The sequence below is a fragment of the Erpetoichthys calabaricus genome, chromosome 8, assembly GCF_900747795.2.
Source record: "Erpetoichthys calabaricus chromosome 8, fErpCal1.3, whole genome shotgun sequence".
Taxonomy (NCBI): domain Eukaryota; kingdom Metazoa; phylum Chordata; class Cladistia; order Polypteriformes; family Polypteridae; genus Erpetoichthys; species Erpetoichthys calabaricus.
Window position 1 is genome coordinate 90,884,305 of NC_041401.2, and position 21,624 is coordinate 90,905,928.

The 21,624-nt window shown below is 37.9% G+C and overlaps 1 protein-coding gene across 1 annotated transcript in view; it reads left to right on the top strand.

The window, feature by feature from the left end:
- The window catches only part of cuedc1b (CUE domain containing 1b), a 99,191-nt gene that overhangs the window by 37,026 nt on the left and 40,541 nt on the right, over nucleotides 1-21,624 (top strand). The window contains 1 exon segment of the mRNA XM_028807086.2: nucleotides 4,512-5,263. Coding sequence (XP_028662919.1) covers nucleotides 4,943-5,263 — 321 coding nt within the window. The 5' untranslated portion in view covers nucleotides 4,512-4,942.

Genomic DNA, 21,624 nt, shown 5'->3' on the forward strand with positions numbered 1-21,624 from the left:
CGGACAACCAGTGAATGCTTATAAGGAGGTACAGTGCTTATAATGCAGAGACGAGGAATAAGGAGCATGTGAATTTTAGACATCACAATTACAAGAGGGGCTTGTCTGTCTGATGTGTCATGTTTTATATACCATGACAAAATTAAAAAAAAAGGCTGCGCTTGCAGGTGAATTCACTTTAGCTCTTAACCCTTCGTACGACAGCAGGTCCATCAGGTAAAACAAACCAAATTCACTCATTGTCAGAAAAAGAATGTGCTGTGCTGTAAGGTCAGCATTCTGTTGCTAATTGACATGGTCCGGCGATGAGATCAGCAACTACAGTCAGCAAGTCTGACGTACCCAATGACTAGAAGTCGCGTAATGGGACATTGGCTTAACTGAACCCTCATCTTGAACCCCTGTCCTGTTGCTGTCTCTCATTTTATGTCTTCTCATTTCTCCCTGTTCTCTCACTTTTGAACCTTATACTTTACTGCTTATTTTAACCTCTTCCATTTCTGTTCTATCTGTCTTTCTGGAGAAAGACATCCTGCTGTGGCATGTGGTGCCACTGCTGTGGCTTGTGGTGCCACTGCTGTACTGCCAGGCTGTTGTTTCTGCCCATGGGAAAAACCCCAGAGATACTAGAAGTCTTGGAATTCTTGGATGAAAGAACTCAGTATTTTTACTAGGCTGCCCAGCACCAATTTATTTAACACTGTAGAATTCTCAGGACTAGTTGGCCTAGGCCTGCAGAAATGTGACTCTTTGTCATGACCTGGTGTCTAGGGACTTCCGTGGTCCTTCCAAATGTATGGTTTCTTCCACAAAATAGTTGCTTCAAATTATCAGGCATGTCGTATCTAAATTTCAAAAATTAATGGCTGAGCCACAACAGCAACCTCATCTGCAAAAATTAAATGTATTTATTTTGAGAATGCTTAGATGGTGTCGAAGAATGAAAGAAAACATGTAAATATATCAAAATACACAATAAATACAGAATACAAACTAAGGAAGATTTTTTTTAAAAAATCACTCCAATTGATTCAGCTATTTACTAGCTTTTTTTTCTTCTGTGCTGTCACTTATAAGACGGACTCATTTTATAATTTTAGCACCTCCCATGTTTTAGAATCTAAAAGTTGGTCAGTCATTTTCTAAACTGTTTTGTCCTGAACAGGGTAGCGGGGGCTGCTGGAGCCTATCCTAGCCAACATAGGGCTGAAGGCAGGAACAAACCCTAGACAGGTTGCCAGTCCATCGCAGGACACACGCACGCACACACTAGGGCCAATTTAGTATCGCCAAACTTCCTAACCTGCATGTCTTTGGACCGTGGGAGGAAAGCAGATTAGTATATTATGTAAATTATATTACACATATCATTAATGTTCTATGATTAATATAATATATCATAGTCAAACATATGTAATAAGATTACTAGAACTTTGAATATTCATAGTAACCAATTAATACATGCAGTACACAGCCAGTAAGATTCAGGTAGCCCAAAATAAATCTGGAGAGTCAGCTGGGGGGATCCCATTTAATGAAAGAAATATACAGGTATTATGGCTTGCTAGTGAAAGAAAAGTTGATCAGTCCATCCGCTAAAGAAAAAAAACAGATATGACAGCTTTCAATACACACAAGAAGCACTTCAGTTTCAGATAGCTTGGGAGCTTCTTCCATGATTGAGTTCAGGGTTAAAATTAAATCTGTTATTCTGGGCCTGCCCCTTTTTATTAGGCCCTATCTGGAAGGGGTGGGGCCTTCTCCACACTCCGAGGGCTGTGTCAGATACTGAGGTTGTTCTTGGTACAGCGAATGGAAGAGAGTGAACAGTGAGTGACTGTGCCTCCTTCTGGTCTGGGGTGGAATCACTTTCCCTGCTTAAGCCTTGAAGGTGATCCCTAGGCACACATACATAGCAATATATATACAAACATCATATTATTTGTGTCTTTCTGTCATGCTTTTATATAATGCTTATTTACACACCATTTTTCAGGCATCATATGATCATGACCATCTCTGACTTTCTATTATAACCTACTACAGACACCCACTAATGTTTAAATGTTTATAATGCACATTTTAACTGTACACTTGCTATCACAATCTGAGCCTGCACTCAGAGAAGAGCAGCACACAAATATTAATTGGCATGATTTCATTGTATAGTCCTTGTTTTTCCATTTAGAATGTAGTGCCACTCCTATCTGCCAACAGCCCCTCTTTTAGACACAAGCCCCTCTTACAGACAAACCATACCAACTGTGTCATGTCAGGTCAGGGAATGCCCATTTAATGATGACCGTGACTGTGAAGAGACAGGAGAGTGGATGAAGTGTTCATTATTTGTACCTTCTCAGTTAAAGTGTTCCTGAGCCTCTAGCAATGGTGAGTTAACACAAATATAAAACACATCTTGGCAGAAAATTTGCATAGAACATCCATCAATAAGCCTCCCTGCTGCTTGTGAATGGAAAATGCTGTGAGATGAAAGGCTTTCTGTGTTTCTGAATTTTAAAGTTTCGGTAGACTGTGAAATAAAATTTCAAAGTACACATCTGTACATCTGAGTGAAGGTGGGTAAGCAGAGCACATTAGTACAAGCTTTTAGGCTGCTCACAAGCGGAAGTGCCACCCCCAATAATTGAAATTTTTAAATAATTTAAAATGTTAGAAAACGGATTATGATGCTAGGCACCCACAAGCATTAAGCAAGTTAGATCCACTGCTTTGCAGCCTTTTTAGATTAATAAATAAACAAGGAGCCTTGAGTGGCACTCCCAGCAAAGTGCAACATCATGTCATATGCTGAGTTAGTGAATTCAGGTAAGGACCGTAATGTTGCCCTGCTTCTGTGTCCGGCACAGAATAAGAATGAGAATCAGAATTCACTTTATTGGCCTGGTGCAAAGAGTAATACCATTCACTTCTATTTGTAATAAAATGGGGAGAGAGAGAATGTGAGGAAATAGTGAGGTGGGGGACAGAGTGGTACAGTGGTTAGTACTGCTGCATCACAACAATAGACTTATTGGCTCAGATTTTGTCACAAAAGTTTACATGCTCTCTCTTTGTCTGTGCAACTTTTTTTTCTCTTGGGGAACTTTCATTTTTCTGTCATATTTCGTTGATAATACATGTTGGGGAAATTGGCAGCTCCTCATTTGCCAAGTAGAATGTGGGTATGCATGCAACTATGCCCCATGAGGAATAATGCCCTGGCTTTACTTCCAATGTTGTTTCCTGCCACATAATGCTAATGGCATAGATTCTGTCTGTTGGGACTGACTATGTACTGTCCAGTTCATATTCCATCAATTTAAAACTCCCTGACTAATCTAGTCAGCTTTGTCCCCTAAACCGACTACCCTTACAGAGTTTCTTTCAGTTCCCTAGCGAATGCACAGTTTCAGGATATCCCACTTAAAGCCAGCAATGCTCAGTCCAACACATCCTTTTGTTAACTGTACTGTTTCTAATTTGGATTTTTTTTATCACCTGCAGACTTTTTTCTGTCTGCTTTTAATTTTTCTGCTTGAATCAGTCAGCAAAGTTTAAACTATTTTGAGTGTTAAATTGGAAAACTTGATATCAAAAGCTATGGGCATGACACCTGGCAGCCATGTGTATCTGGAAGCTACTACTCTTCGTCCTTGTGATGGAAAAGGGCAGAAATAAAGGACACTCCCTGATGTAAGGGTGAACTGAGGTACACTGCTTTGTTCTTCTATCATCAGTGATGGCATGTTTACAAAATATGTAAAGGCCACAGACCCCAACACGGTTAAGTTTACATGTGTTTTTAGGGATCTAAGGACATGATTCTTCTTGAATATTTTGGTGCAAAGAGCATGAAGTCAATTTTTTTCCCGTTGAACTAATCTATAGGCTGGCATGCACATCATTTATGGGGGTCACTGCCAAGCAGCACACAAGACATTTTTTAAACTGTGATGAAAACCAGGGCTCAGTGCAGACAAACACAGAGTGTGAGGGAGTGCTTGTCCACATCAGAGACACTGTGTTTGTTGTATCTTGCTGCAGCATGCTGAACTGTGGCCAAGGGGTCTTGTAACTACTACTCCGATTGTAGCATGTGCCATCTATTTGACACTCCTTGTCCATTTATCCATTTTATAACCTGCTTGACCCTATCAGGGTTATGGCTGAGCTAGTTTTATCAAGTGACAGGTAGGCCCTCAGCAGTAGGCCATACATGTCCTCATCCTCACATGCACACACACAAACAAAATAGGGCATACTTTCCAGTGTGTTTAAGAAAGCATATTTGAAAAATATATAAAATACTAGTTTTTGAATGGCCAATTTGTTGTTACTGAATACAGTGTGCCCATACTGTCATTGCACTGTTATTTTAAAAACTTTAGGAATGGGAGAGAAATGAAAGTAGGGGTCAAGCTGAAAGACTGAGGTTGTTTAAATGTTTTATCATTTGACTGATACTGAGCAATAAAAGTAATCTCTAATTCTGTCTTTTGTTGCCTCACCAGGTAGCAAAGTTCCATTAGATGGAGATGAGCATCTTGGTGTGGACTTCATGACTTTGACTCACGGAGACTGATGAGAAGAAATTTATCTGCATGGACGCACCAGAAGCTGCAGAAGTGACATGATTTTCAATAGCTGACAAAAGAAGAAAAAACAGATTGCAGCAGACAGGGTGGGCCATGTTTTTATTGTACATCACCACACCCTAAGGCTGGGTAGACTTAAGTCCAAGGAAAGAAGAAGAACTGCCTTTTTAGCTGGAACTTCAGAGTTAATTCTGAAAGTGGCAGGAAAAAAAAAGCAGCTGCGGTTTAGGAGATGATGTTGTCATGCAACGTTGGATTACTGCAGACAAACTCATAATTAGATCTTGTTTTCACATATCAGGTTAAAAATTCAAAAAGTGAACATTTTTCAGAAGACTGTAGGAAAGATGACCAGCCTGTTTCGTCGGAGCAGCAATGGAAGCTCACGGAATGGTTCCGCTACCAACAATGGAACAGCCTCTGGGGCTGGTACAACCCAGGAGCTCAATAACAGCCGGCCAGTGCGGCAGGTCCGCAGGCTTGAATTCAACCAGGCCATGGAGGACTTCAAGACTATGTTCCCTAATATGGACTATGATGTAATTGAGTGTGTGCTACGGGCCAACAATGGTGCAGTGGATGCCACCATTGATCAGCTCCTGCAGATGAACATTGAGGGCCACAGCTTGGATGACAGTTCTGATTCAGATGACAGCATTCCTCCAGAGGTAAGAGGGAGATCTGAATCCACAAATAAAGTGGAGTGGTAGGTGACAATGACTTGGTCTTTACTGGAGCCTCTTCATGAGGTAGTTCGGATGACTTTCTAAATCACTGGAAAACAATGAGCTGTTCGTAGGCTGACCAGATTTACGTGGTTCCAGAACAAGATACAGCTCACTTTTCCAGTGAGTGTAGTAGGTGAATACTAATCTGAAAAGGTTGGAGAGGTTGGAGGTTGTTCCCCTTAGTGGTTCGTGTGCAACCCAAAATTATATATTTAATCAAATATATATTAAATCGAAGAGTGGGGGCGTGCTTTGATGTTTGGTGTGCATTTATTAAATGACTAGTCAATTAAAAACTGGGCATTTTGTTAAATTCTGATACACAATGCATAAAAATAAAAAAGGGTTCACCTGTCAGATTTAAAATAAACATTGATTATAAAATCCAGTTGCATCACCATCATCCCTTTATTATTATGTACAGTTATAGAAGGGTTAATTCTAACCATTAAATGTTTATCAATGACCTGATCAATGACAGTTGAGCATCATTTCTATCAACAGCCATGCTTTTTAGAGTGGTCTCTGCCATGTACTTATTGCTGCCAGCAAAGGCTCCACCCCTTTATGAGACCCTAAACTGGAATAAATTTCTGCCAATATAGCTAACATTTGGAATTAATTCAAGCTATTTATATGGCAGCTGGATATCATGCCCTTAAACTTAATTGCCAGATAAGTGCCATGTTTTTCTTGCTTGCTCTACCTCTTATTGTTTTTTTTGGCAGACCTGATTATCTGATATATTAAAAAACAACTTAAAGTAGATGATTCAGATTTGAATTCACTATAGATAAATGGATAAGAAGCCCATCTCTAAATGTTCTTGACATCAAGTCTATGACAAGTGGCATTTATTTTATTTGAGAAATATACACATACAATAACACACAATTTAGTCGAAGATACACTTAAGTTAGCAATACAGTCGTACCATTATTGTGTTCCAATAAAGAAATAAGCCAGAAAAAATCCATCAAACTAAGAACCTCCTTCCCCTACCTACAGCAGAGGACTACAGTGCAGTATATGGCAAAAAGACCTAATGTGATTCTGCACATATATTAAAACAACAGCAAAGCTCAAGCAAAATATCCAGCAAGCTACTTTAAGATACTATTAATGAATTCCAAACATTTTTGAACCATTCTTTGGAGAGAGAGAGAATTTAATTTTTTCCAGTGTTAAGATAATGTAAGATATTACCATTGAGTTTTTTAGAGGAAGATTAGGATTGTCCCAGTTATGGTAAGCAAGGTTAGTCTTAGTGCAAACAGTGTGTGATACCACAGTAGAGTATCTCATTTAGTACAACTCCAGATATTGCTATTAAGGGTTTGGGAGTTTAATTAGATCCAAGGCATTATGGAAGATGTGCAAAAAATATAGAGTATTCCCAAAACATACGTTCTAATGGGACAGACGTCAGTTAACAGTGTTTACAATTTGGATCTTGTTTTTGATGCATTTTAGGTACATATATATACCTGATGTTCTTAATAATGATTTGTACAAACTGAGTGTATTTCCTGAATAGCAGAGTTCCATTTCTTATCTAAACTTCTAACAGAAAAACCCTTGTTCCTTTGTCCTTCTCAGATATAGATGTAAATTCCTTAAAATTTGTAAACCTTTTAATTTTACAAACCAGTATTGTTTCTGGAATATATTTTGAAGGGAAGTGAAGAAAACTGGGAGTATTACTTCTTGCAAAACTTCTAACTTCTATGAGCATATAGAAAAAATACTATTTTGCTGAGATATTATGTTTATGAGGTAATAGTTCAAAAGAAGCATAAAGGTCTACATAGAGATCTCTGAAGGATTGAATACCTAGTGATTTCCACATGTTGAATAAGTTTAAGAAGTTTGATATTTATGGTTTTCATACAGTATATTGGTGCACCGGGTCAAAGTGCCCCACCTTAAATTAGGTTCTATTATGATATTTTATATTTTATCTTAAGTGAACTGTGAGATTGCTGGTAAATTAATGATAATTAGAGTTAACAAGATAACATAGCAAAGCAAGTAGAAAGGATGTTTAGCACAATTTCATTTCTGTAGCTAGCCGGGTCAGTTTTCACTCACATTTGTCACCTTACAAAGTCACAATGCAGTTGTGTTTGCTACCCAGTAATACAAAAAGAAATTAAGTAATGTCACGACACTCTCTTCTCTAGGTTTTGGAAAGCAATCATTTTAGTGATAGATTTGAATTCTAAATAAGCTAAGCTGCAGTTGTGTCAGACTTGCATTTTAAGTCTTTTAGATTTTACATCATTAAAAGCAGTGTTGCACTGGAATATTATAGTGGATATAGGCCAGCGTGGCATGATGGCATAATGGGTAGTATTAACACCTCAAAATTGCATGGCATTTTCATATTCATGTAGGCTTTTCTTCACGCAGTTTGGCCTACTTCCACAATTTATAGTTGTGTGAGTTCTACATTTCCTGAACCAAACTGTTGGTGAATAAACTGAGCAGCTCTCTAGGGCAGATTTGTGCCTTTGCACCTGAATGGGAGGAAGCGAGTTTAAAAATGGAGGTGGAGAGATGAATCAAAAGTCATCAAGCAAAGCTAAGAATTAAATCCCACCTCCCTCATTCTTTTTTTTTTTTATTAAATATTTTATTGACTTTTGTAAATTACATTACTGTGAATAAGCCAAAAATAAGTCAAATGATAAAATCAGTACAACATGTGACAGATTTATGTTTCATATCAAAATACAAAACTCATCCTTAACACAACTTCAATCCCGACCCAATTACTTTGGCTTTTATTTATTTTATTTTTTTATGATTGTGGCAGTGGCAGATTAAGCAAATTGCTCGGGGTCACACAGTGACTCAGAAGTGGTGACTAGAGGGGTAGCCTCTGAGTTTAAAAGTCCAAAGCCTAAACCACTAAGCTACACTGCCTAATAGGAATTTAAAAAAAAAATACTAGTGGAAGATGAGAATCATGATGACTATGGATGAATCACAATGACCATGTAAAATTATCTACCTCACATATTACAAAGTTAGAAATTAGATGATAATGGCACAAGTTTGGACGTCACCAATTTTGCAAGAATCTGGGATTTACAAGCTAATATTAATGGTGAGAAACAAAGAACAGAGACTAATTTTCTGGAAAAAAAATGCACTAATAAATACATCCCTCATTTGCAGTTAATGTGTAGGAACATCTAGGTACATGTCAACTAAGAAAGTTCAATGTCACGTTAAACTGATCAAACAATAATTTGAACTGAAAACAGCTGGACCATTACAGAGCCTTAGGTCGTAACATTTTTAAACCCACTCCTTCCAGCTGAGGGTTGCAGGAAGCTAGATGTCATTATACACATTGGATATATAGTAAGAACCATATTTAGACTGTCCACTAGTCCATTGCAGGGTCTATTCACGCACACCGCTACTTTCACTTGGGGCCAGTAGAGAATTTATCAGAAACATATGGGGCAGCAGTGGTCAAAGGGCAAGACACTCCTTTAATTAACAATCATCCTGTCTTCACTTGGGTTATTTGATAATTAGCCTCATGACCAACATCCCAGTCAAAGACAGGAGCTGTGAAGCATTAGACACTATTTGACCATCAGTAAATCAATGAAACAATAAGTTGATTCGAAAAAGTAATGCTAACTAAAAATGGTACCATCCAAAATGAGTTCTTCAGATACAAATTAACCCCTCCCCACTGTGTTGTGATACATTAACTTAGTTAAAACATGGGTTTTGGTCAGTTGAAGTGGCCAGCAAAACGAATAAGGTCTCAAAAATTTTGGGTCAAGATGTACACTTCATAGTTAAAATGTTGGTTATTTATAAAACTGTAAAGCAGAGATGGCGCCACATGGTGTCATGACTCAGGTATCAGTAGAAACCTGTCATTAGTGTAGTCATGACATGTTTGCTTTTTTCTTCCCTGTGGCTGAAATTCGCTTATTACAGCACTTTGAAAAAGTATTTGCCCGCTTCCTAATCTATACATATTAATAAAAGGCAAAGCCCTCACTGACTCACTGACTGACTGACTGACTGACTGACTCATCACTAATTCTCGAACTTCCTGTGTAGGTGGAAGGCTGAAATTTGGCAGGCTCATTCCTTACAGCTTACTTACAAAAGTTAGGCAGGTTTCATTTCGAAATTCTACGCGTAATGGTCATAACGGGAACATGTTTTTTGTCCATATACTCTAATGGAGGAGGCGGAGTCACGTATCGCGTCATCACGCCTCCTACGTAATCACGTGAACTAAAAACAAGGAAGAGATTTACAGCACGAGTCAAACGCGGGAACGAAGGTAAATGACGTTAATTTTTGAGTGTCTTTTAATACTGTGTAAGCATACATATTAACACATGTGCAATTAAACGTGTGCATTTACGGGGTGATTTCTCAGGCTTAAAAGCTCGCCTTTTATCAAACGCGGGAACAAAGTTAAATGACGTTGTTCACTGTCTTTTAATACTGTGTAAGCATACATATTAACACATGTGCAATTAAACGTGTGCATTTACGGGGTGATTTCTCAGGCTTAAAAGCTCGCCTTTTACTAAAAAGGTAAATGCAAAAATATTTTCAATCATTCTATGATCTGCTTCTCACAACTGAAGGCACCGTGGCTGATGTTACGTCACTTGATGGCCAACCATAAGCGTTACCTGGTAGGTAACCAGCCACTTACTTCACTTCCTTACGGGAATCGAACCTCTGAGGTTTTCTTTTGTTCTTAATTAAAATTTAAAAGCAATACTTCACCGCTGCAAAGCCCCTCTAGCGCTGACGTCCGAGGTTCGATTACCGTAAGCGAGTGCAGTGAGTGTGTACGCCTCATGAGCCAAGAATAAGGGGGAAAGACGTGTCGCGTACTCTTTGCATTATTTGACAGTAAACTATTTTCAACCATTCTATGATCTGCTTCTCACAACTGAAGGCACCGTGGCTGATGTTACCTCACTTGCTGGCCAACAATAAGCGTTACCTGGTAGGTAACCAGCCACTCACTTCACTCCCTTACAGGAATCGAACCTCGGACGTCAGCGCTACAGGCAAAGCCCCTAAAATTGCGCCACGGCGTGTGGTTCGTTTATTTGACAACATGTAGATCGGGGTAATTACATTCCGTGCCACGGCGTGTGGTTCGTTTATTTGACAACATGTAGATCGGGGTAATTACATTCACGGCATTCGTAGTCTGATTCACAATCTGATTGTATGGGTGGTTACCTACCAGGTAACGCTTATAGTTGGCCACCAAGTGAGGTCGAAGTGATCACTCGAGTGAAGGCAGCTTCACAAAAAAACAGATCCTTAACAAACTGTTATTAGTATATTTTCCCTCAATTTAAAAAGGTTTTGTTTTCTTCTTAATAAAAATTTAAAAGCGGTACTTTGCCGGTGCGAAGCGCGTGGATTTGACCGACTGACACATACAGACATATTCATGAGTGCAGGTACTTCGGAAAGAAAGCACCGTGTAAACCTAAAGTTTAAATTAAGTTCATAGACCTACAAAAGGTTGCCATTCATTTGAGGCAAGATTGCTTTTCTTCTGTACAACCATACGTTGCATTCTCAAGAGTGTGCTTGCACGGCTTTGGATATAGATATATATATATATATGTATATGTATGTATGTCTATATATAAATATGTAAGCTTATAAGTACTGCCTTACTTCTCTTTAAGAAAGGAAGATGTAATGATACTTGATTTAAACGATTCCATGTCTTGGTGGGTTTGCGTAGCTTATTGTCAATATCTTTACACCTTTTTTTAAGACTTATTGACTGAAACGGGCTTTCACGAAAAAAGTTAGGGCTTTGCTACAGGATACACCCTCCACAAGTTAAGCAAGTAAAAATAAAATATATATTTCTGTTTTATTTAAACCTTTTAAGTTCGTATGCATAGCCCCGTTTGGCTGTTTAATTTTTTTTTTTTCTTTCTTCAGTAATATTTAATCTCCTTAAAGAAAAAGAACATATCCATTTTACTTTTTTTGTATCTCTTTAGTAATATTTTAGTGTAAAAGGATAACCAGTATTTAAACCTTTTATGTTACTTTATAAATTTATTTTACACAATGTTGAAAAATTAATAAGAAAGCTACATATTTTGGCAGCTGCTGCTTTAATTTTCAATGAAATGAAAAAAGCTCTCCAAGAGAAAACGTCAATGAAGAAGAAACAGTTTGCACTATCTAAAAAGGAGAAACCCTCATTTATAAAAGTTTGCTGCAGATGACTTAACTGAAAATAAATGAATAGTTCCTATGTGTATAATACATATTTATCTATTTTACTTATGCCTTTATTCCAGCAACTTGCAACATCTGAGGTACAATTTGTTACATTACTTTTGTTTTTTGCAGCACAGGCAGGTGAAGTGACTTCCTCAGGGTCACACAGTGGTGTCAGTACCAGGATTTGAACTGACAAGCTCCGGGTTTACTGAAATATTACTGAAGAAAGAAAAAAAATGAAAACGGGCAAATGGGGCTATGCATACAGATGTCCATCCATCCATTATCCAACCCGCTATATCCTAAATACAGGAGCCAATAAGTAGATATGTATATATACAGTATATATATATATATATATATATATATATATATATACAGTGGTGTGAAAAACTATTTGCCCCCTTCCTGATTTCTTATTCTTTTGCATGTTTGTCACACAAAATGTTTCTGATCATCAAACACATTTAACCATTAGTCAAATACAACACAAGTAAACACAAAATGCAGTTTTTAAATGATGGTTTTTATTATTTAGGGAGAAAAAAAATCCAAACCTACATGGCCCTGTGTGAAAAAGTAATTGCCCCCTTGTTAAAAAATAACCTAACTGTGGTGTATCACACCTGAGTTCAATTTCCGTAGCCACCCCCAGGCCTGATTACTGCCACACCTGTTTCAATCAAGAAATCACTTAAATAGGAGCTGCCTGACACAGAGAAGTAGACCAAAAGCACCTCAAAAGCTAGACATCATGCCAAGATCCAAAGAAATTCAGGAACAAATGAGAACAGAAGTAATTGAGATCTATCAGTCTGGTAAAGGTTATAAAGCCATTTGTAAAGCTTTGGGACTCCAGCGAACCACAGTGAGAGCCATTATCCACAAATGGCAAAAACATGGAACAGTGGTGAACCTTCCCAGGAGTGGCCGGCCGACCAAAATTACCCCAAGAGCGCAGAGACGACTCATCCGAGAGGTCACAAAAGACCCCAGGACAACGTCTAAAGAACTGCAGGCCTCACTTGCCTCAATTAAGGTCAGTGTTCACGACTCCACCATAAGAAAGAGACTGGGCAAAAACAGCCTGCATGGCAGATTTCCAAGACGCAAACCACTGTTAAGCAAAAAGAACATTAGGGCTCGTCTCAATTTTGCTAAGAAACATCTCAATGATTGCCAAGACTTTTGGGAAAATACCTTGTGGACTGATGAGTCAAAAGTTGAACTTTTTGGAAGGCAAATGTCCCGTTACATCTGGCGTAAAAGGAACACAGCATTTCAGAAAAAGAACATCATACCAGCAGTAAAATATGGTGGTGGTAGTGTGATGGTCTGGGGTTGTTTTGCTGCTTCAGGACCTGGAAGGCTTGCTGTGATAGATGGAACCATGAATTCTACTGTCTACCAAAAAATCCTGAAGGAGAATGTCCGGCCATCTGTTCGTCAACTCAAGCTGAAGCGATCTTGGGTGCTGCAACAGGACAATGACCCAAAACACACCAGCAAATCCACCTCTGAATGGCTGAAGAAAAACAAAATGAAGACTTTGGAGTGGCCTAGTCAAAGTCCTGACCTGAATCCAATTGAGATGCTATGGCATGACCTTAAAAAGGCGGTTCATGCTAGAAAACCCTCAAATAAAGCTGAATTACAACAATTTTGCAAAGATGAGTGGGCCAAAATTCCTCCAGAGTGCTGTAAAAGACTCATTGCAAGTTATCGCAAACGCTTGATTGCAGTTATTGCTGCTAAGGGTGGCCCAACCAGTTATTAGGTTCAGGGGGCAATTACTTTTTCACACAGGGCCATGTAGGTTTGGATTTTTTTTTCTCCCTAAATAATAAAAACCACCATTTACAAACTGCATTTTGTGTTTACTTGTGTTATATTTGACTAATGGTTAAATGTGTTTGATGATCAGAAACATTTTGTGTGACAAACATGCAAAAGAATAAGAAATCAGGAAGGGGGCAAATAGTTTTTCACACCACTGTATATATGGTTGAAATAGTTTACTGTCAAATAAAAGCAAAGCGTACGCGACACGTGTTTCGCCCTTATTCTGGGCTCATCAGGCGTACAAACTCCACTGCACTCCTGACGTCCGAGGTTCGATTCCCGAGAGGGAGTGCAGTGGAGTTTGTACGCCTGATGAGCCCAGAATGAGGGCAAAACACGTGTCGCGTACTCTTTGCATTTATTTGACAGTAAACTATTTCAACCATTCTATGATCTGCTCCTCACAAACTGAGGGCACCGTGGCGGATGTTAGCAGATTGCTGGCCAACCACAAGTGTTACCTGGTAGGTAACCACCCATACAATCAGATTGTGACACAGATTTCGAATGCCGTGAATATATATATATATATATATATATATATATATATATATATATATATATATATATGTGAATGTATGTATGTATATATGTATGTCTATATTTAGATCTATATATATATATATATATATATATATATATATATATATATATATATATATGTAGATATGTAAATTTGTATATGTATATGTGGATGTGTATATGTATATATGTGTATATGTAGATATGTATATATATGTATATATGTTTATGTATATATATGTTTACATAACCTCTTTAACACACTACTTCTCCGCTGCGAAACTCGGGTATTTTGCTATATGTAGATATCTGTATATGTAGATATGTATATATGTATATGTATATATATATATGTTTACATAACCTCTTTAACACACTACTTCTCCGCTGCGAAGTGCGGGTATTTTGCTATATATATATATATATATATATATATATATATATATATATATATATATATGACAGCAACACTCATAACAATAACACAATTACATATATATATATATATGTAGATATGTATATATTTATGTGTCAATCTATCTATGTATGTATGTCTAGATAAATATATATATATATATATATATATATATATATATATATATATATATATATAATATGTAGATATGTATATATATGTAGATGTGTATATATGTAGATATGTAAATATTTATGTATATATATATGTGTCTGTGTTTATATATATATATATATATATATATATATATATATAGTATGTGTGTGTGTGTGTATGTATGTGTGTGTGTATGTATGTGTGTGTGTGTGTATGTATATGTGTGTGTTTATGTATGTGTGTATATATATGTTGATATGTGTATATATATATATGTATATATATGTGGATGTGTATATGTATATATATATATATATGTAGATATGTGTATATGTAGATATGTATATATATGTATATGTATATATATGTTTATGTGTGTGTGTGTGTGTGTGTATATTATATATATAAAAGACAGCAACACTCATAACAATGACAACACAATTACATTGACAATCATGTTACGTTATTTTTAAAATGTTTCCTTTTTTTTTTTTCATAACCTCTTTAACACACTACTTCTCCGCTGCGAAGCGCGGGTATTTTGCTAGTATATAATAATGTCCCAACACCTTTAAACAAAATGCAGTATTTGTGAGTGAACACACAATAAAGTTTTCAATTTGTTACTTTATTTATTCAAGGAGCAAAGTTTCCCAATACCCCCATTAGTGTGTGAGAAAGTAATTACCCCATAGTTTCAATACTTGGCTGCAACACCTTTAGCAGCAATAATTGTAACTAAATGCTTCTTATAATTTGAAATTAGTCTTTCACTTGAATTTTAGCCCACTGTTCTTTGCAGAACTGCTTTCATTCGGGCACATTTGTAGTTTTCCAAGCATGAACTGATTGTTTCAGGTTCCTGACACAGCATCTCTATTAGGTCCAAGTCAGGACTTTAACCGTGCCTCTCCAGAACTTTCATTTTATTTCTTCTGAGCCATTTAGTTGTAGACTTGCCATTGTGTTTTGGTCATTGTCCTGCTGCGTAACCCAATTACACTTCAGGTGACGGACAGATGACCTGATATTCTCTTTAAGATTATTCTAGTAAAGTACAGAATCCATGGTTTCTTCAATAAAGGCAAGTCTTCCAGGTCTTGAAGCAAGAAAGTATTCCCAAACTGTCACACTACCACTCCATATCTTGTTGTAGGTGTTATGTTTTTCTTACTGTAAATGATGCTTTACCATTATTCCAGACATAGTGGGACCTGTGTTATCTAAAGAGTCAGTTCTGTTATGGAATCATTAACACTGGCTTTAGCTGAGACTAGAGAGGCCTGCATTTCTTAGGAAGTTCATCTAGGACCCTTAGTAAATTCTTGAATTAGTAGTCAACTGTGCCCTTTGGCTAATTTTGGAAGCCTGGACTTTCCTGTGGAAATTCAGCACCACTGTTCTTTATTTGAAGATAAAGGCTCTCTCTGGATCACAGTGGATTCCCTGAGCCTAAGAAATGGCTTTGTAACCTTTTCCTGATTGGTAAGTTTCAATAGTTTTTTACTCATCTCTTCTGGAATTTCCTTTGATTGAGAAATCATGTTGTTCTTGAAATCTCAACTAACAATGGTCAGCTGTTTGACTGAGTAGCGAAGGGACAGTTACCTTTTCACAGGCACAACAGAGGTGCTGGATGCCTTTACTTAAATATATTAAGTAGCAATTTAGAAATGTTGTTATATGCTATCTCTGCTTTTATTTATCTAATATATTTTGTTCAAAGATCTGAAGTCATTCATTATGACGAACAAAAAAAATAGAGAATATCAGGGAGGGGGCAAGTACTTTTTCACAACACTGTGTTGTGGTGCGTAACTTGTCAAAGGCTGCAAAAACTGGATACCAAATTGCAGTGCATTTGTAAGTGCAGTGGAGTTGTGCGGTTGTAAGAGACAGCGCTGACTCATCAAGGCATTAGTGTCTCTCCATATAGCAAGCATGAAAAAAGTGATTTTTAATTCCACATACTTTATTTTGCAAAATGCTGTAGTACTCACTATGATTTTTAGACATTGATTTTAATGCATGCTATCATAGTATACAACACTTCTAATTGTCTGACAGTATTAAAAATGCAAGTCTAGAGTGAGATATTACAGTCATTGGGGCCTTCAGTGACCTAAATATACTGCTTAAAAATTAAAGGGACACTTTTTAATCAGAATATAGCATCAAGTCAGTGAAGCTTCTGGGATATTGATCTGGTCAGTTAAGTAGCAGAGGGGGTTGTTAATCAGTTTTAACTGCTTTGGTGTTAATGAAATTAACAACAGGTGCACTAGAGGGGCAACAATGAGATGACCCCCAAAACAGGAATGGTTTAACAGGTGGAGGCCACTGACAGTTTTCCCTCCTCATCTTTTCTGACTGATTTTTCACTAGTTTTGCATTTGGCTACGGTCAGTGTCACTACTGGTAGCATGAGGCAATACCTGGGCCCTACAGAGGTTGCACAGGTAGTCCAATTTCTCCAGGATGGCACATCAATACGGGCCATTGCCAGAAGGTTTGCTTTGTCTCCCAGCACAGTCTCAAGGGCATGGAGGAGATTCCAGGAGACAAGCAGTTACTCTAGAAGAGCTGGACATGGCCATTGAAGGTCCTTAACCCATCAGCAGGACCGGTATCCGCTCCTTTGGGCAAGGAGGAACAGGATGAGCACTGCCAGAGTCCTACAAAATGACCTCCAGCAGGCCACTGGTGTGAATGTCTCTGACCAAACAATCAGAAACAGATTTCATGAGGGTGGCCTGAGGGTCCGACATCCTCTAGTGGGCCCTGTGCTCATTGCCCAGCACTGTGGAGCTCGACTGGCATTTGCCATAGAATACCAGAATTGGCAGGTCCAACACTGGGACCCTGTGCTTTTCACAGATGAGAGCAGGTTCACCCTGAGCACATGTGACAGACGTGAAAGGGTCTGGAGAAGCTGTGGAGAACGTTATGCTGCCTCATCATTCACCATGACCGGTTTGGTGGTGGGTCAGTGATGGTCTGGAGAGGCATATCCAGACTTCTACAGGCTAGACACCGGCACCTTGACTGCCGTTAGGTATTCGGATGAAATCTTTGGACCCATGTCAGACCCTATTCCGATGCAGTGGGTCCTGGGTTCCTTCTGGTTCACGACAATGCCTGACCTAATGTGGCGAGGGTATGTAGGCAGTTCCTGGAGGATGAAGGAATTGATACCATTGACTGACCCCACGCTCACTTGACCTAAATCCAATAGAACACCTCTGGGACATTATGTTTTGGTCCATCCGATGCCGCCAGGTTGCACCTCAAACTGTCCAGGAGCTCAGTGATGCCCTGGTCCAGATCTGGGAGGAGATCACCCAAGACACCATCCGTCGTCTCATTAGGAGTATGCCCCCCACCCCATGACATTGTCTGGCATGCAGACAAGCACATGAGGGCCATACAAACTATTGAGTACGATTTTGAGTTGCTGCAATGAAATTTCGGCAAAATGGACTAGCCTGCTGTATCATTTTTTCACTTTGATTTTCGGGGTGTCATTGAATTCAGCCTCCTATATGGTAGGTTGATAATTCCATCAAACGATATGGTATCCTTTCGTTCCTAACACATTATCCAGTCCATATCAGTATAGATATCAATTATGATTTTTTTCCCATTGTGATCTGATGTGTTTTCAAAGTGCTCCTTTAATTTTTTTGAGCAGTTTGGCTAACCGTACAAAAGAAGAGCACAAGAACAACAGTTTCTGTGTGCAATCAATGACATTTTTTTAAGCCACCAATATGGAGGGAAGCCTGTCTAGATTTACTATTCTGTAATAATCCAGATTGGATTCAGGGGTTAGATGTGAACCATTAAGATCTATTGACCAAAAGATTACACATTTCGCAGTGTTTTAGCAGAATGCATATTCAAAAACTAAAATAGTTAAGTATAATATTAGCAGGGAAAATTTTGAGACAATACAGCAAAGTCTAAAAAAATAACTTGGATAAGCTTTTTAGTGTGAAGATAGATGAGTAAATGTGGAGCAGGTTCGAAAGTGTTTTACAGGTAATGCAGGACAAGTGTATCCCACAATTTAGAAACAGTAAGAAATAAGCAAGTGGTGGGTAAGCTAGGAGCTAAAAAAGTTACAAAGAAAAAAACAGGCCTTATAAGAACTGTAAGACTCCAATGCTAATTGTAGGGAATATAAGAGCAATGTTTAAAAAGGATTTTAAGAAAGCTAAAAGGCAGTTGGAGAGAAATATTGCACAACAGAATAAAGATGACCCTAAGAGAGTCTTTCAATATTTTAGTAGTAAAAGAACAGTCAGAAAGGAACAGGAGCAAATGAAATGTATTAGGAATGGTATGAGTGAGGCAGAATATATAGACAGTGAAATAACAAATGCTTTGAACTTGCATTTTATTGAACTTTCTGCATGCAAAAAAGTCTTTAACCTCCCAAAAGTACCACAAACTAATAAGTGATACTTAGTAATTTGGAAATTATAAGGGGAGAAGTACTGTTTAGTTTAAATAGGATGAAATCTAACAATTCACCATGACCAAATGACATTTATCCTGAGTGCTTAAGAAAGTTAATTAGCAAATATAGAAAACCATTGATACCTGTTTTCCAAAAAATCTCTGCACACCGGGTAAATTCCGAAAGAATAGAGGCTAGCAGATATTATCTAATTGTACGAAATGGGTAATCGGGCTGATTATGCAACTATAGGAAGCAATTATGAAGAAACGATAGAGCATCACATGTCAATAACAGGTATATTGGCAGATGATCAACATGGGTTCAAACAGTGCAGGTCATGTTTCACTAATATTATAATAATAATAACTAGGGGGCTTCGCCCCCAGCTTGCTTCACTCTCGAACCCCAGTTTTTGTTTTTCCGGATACACACTTTTAAGATTTTTTTTTCTTTGAATTGTTGCTATTTCATTAGTTTCACTTTTATTTCTGAACTCCTGTAAAAACAATATTTGGAATCTTTCGAGTCCCAATGTGCTGAATCGTTTTAATGAGGTCAGTGAGACATGTGTTTAATGACTTTGTACCATAATTCAGGATAGCTTTCTCTGTTTGGAATTTCAGCACAGACAAAACGATCCACATCATCAGCAGTTCATTTTTTTTGCAAAGTAACCAATAAATGCATGTGAGGTAAACTCCGTTTTTGAAATTCTCTTGCCTTAAACTTCAAAGCCTTACAGTATTTACATACTTCTGACATATCACCTATGTCCATATATCCAATCTCTTTTTGCCTTTTCGTTATTTCTCCGACCAATAATTTCTCTTTCTTTGCGCTAATGCGATGTTTACTTTCTTTGTTTTGACACTGTCGTTTTTTTCTGCTTTCATATTCTGTATCTTGCTCTGCATGTGTTTCGCGCCTACGTTTTTTTTGAGGCTTCTGAATTCCAGTTTTCATTATCTCTAACCTGCTCTGCATGTGTTTGCCCCCCTTTTTTTAACCTCTTTATGATGTTTTACTTTGTTTTCTACTCTGTCTTTTATTTCTGACCTCGCTTTATCCTGCTTTTGTTTCAATGACACCTGGTCCATGGTGATTATTTTCCCTTTTTCGAGTAATAATTTCCGTTTGTTTGTGCTACTGCAATCTTTACTTTCTTTTTTTATACTTTCTAATTTTCCTATTTTCATATTCTTTAACTTTCTCCACATGTGTATCGCGCCGTTTTTTTTTTTTTGTTTTTTTTTTTGAGCCTTTCGAATTCCATTGCTTTCATAATCTCTAACCTTCTCTGCATGTGTATAGCGCCATCGTCTGGATTGGACGTGCTTTTTTTTCAATTCCACTTGTTCCGGGCTGATAATTACTTTCCTTATTTTCTGAATTTGCACCTACTGTAGATTATTATTTTTCTTTATTGTCTCTCCAACGCTTTTGAGTCTCTTTTCTCCACGCTGTTTTCTTCTTCACTTAGTCGCCTACATTTCATCTGTAACGTATTGTCCTTATACGCTTTATATGCGCTCAGAGCCCTGGATCTGTGTGTGCTCAAAGCCAAAACACAACTGAGAGTGTTGATGACCGTGCTCTTATTTGGTTGTAAGCAGGGCATGTCTTGCAAGAATCTCATGTTCTACGTCATTGCGAGACGGTCCTGGGTCAATCTCTTGGCACAGTCTCATGTTTAAGGTCCCTGTGAGACGCTCTGTGGCCAATCTTTTTAGTCTTGCGGGTCTTTTAAGTGTCTTCCGTGATCTTAATGTGACGATCACGTCTCAACGCCCTACTGTTTCTCTGCAGGATTTTTTTTTTATAATAGAGAGATATAATAATAATATAATAATATTCTGAAATTCAGTGAGGAAGCAACAAAACTATGGTTATTCAAGACACTGTAAGATTATTTATCTGAATTTTCAGGAGACTTTAGATAAGGTATTTCCAACCAGGCAGAGCTGATTTGATCAAATGATTTCTGTTTTAGCTACTGTTTTTGGACTATGAGTGTTCTGTACTGGTACTGGGAGGCCTCAGTGTCTACCTTTAACCAGTCTCTTAATCAGAAGATATTTCTCATTCACCATACTCCTAGTTTGCTTCACTTCTTGTTTCTTATTTTATGCACTACACAAAGGAACTGAAAAGGTCCTAAGCGTTTCAGTTTCACTTCTGCTAGAATGTTTTACCAATAAAGCTTTATTTTGCCTTTTGTGTGAAATGGGTGTCTATGAGTTTTTTTTAATGAATCTAATGGTTAAAAATATTGATTCATAGTTGTAAATCACTGTGTCCAAAATAGAAGCAATTCTTCTTTTATCAATCATGAAAATGGTCAACCACTTTAAAAGCATTTTAATAATATTCATTCATTCATTTTCCACCGCTTATCCGAAGCCAGGTTGCGGGGGCAATAGTCTTAGCAGTGAGGCCCATACATCCTTTACCCCAGCCACACTTGCTAGCTCATACTGTGGGATCCCAAGATGTTCTCAGGCCATCTAGGAGATATAATCTTCCCAGCAAGCCTTGGGTCTTCCGCAAGGTCTCTTAGCAGCTCATTATGCCCATAAAACCTTCACAGGGAGGTGTCCATGAGGTATCCGTATGAGATGCCCAAACCACCTCAGT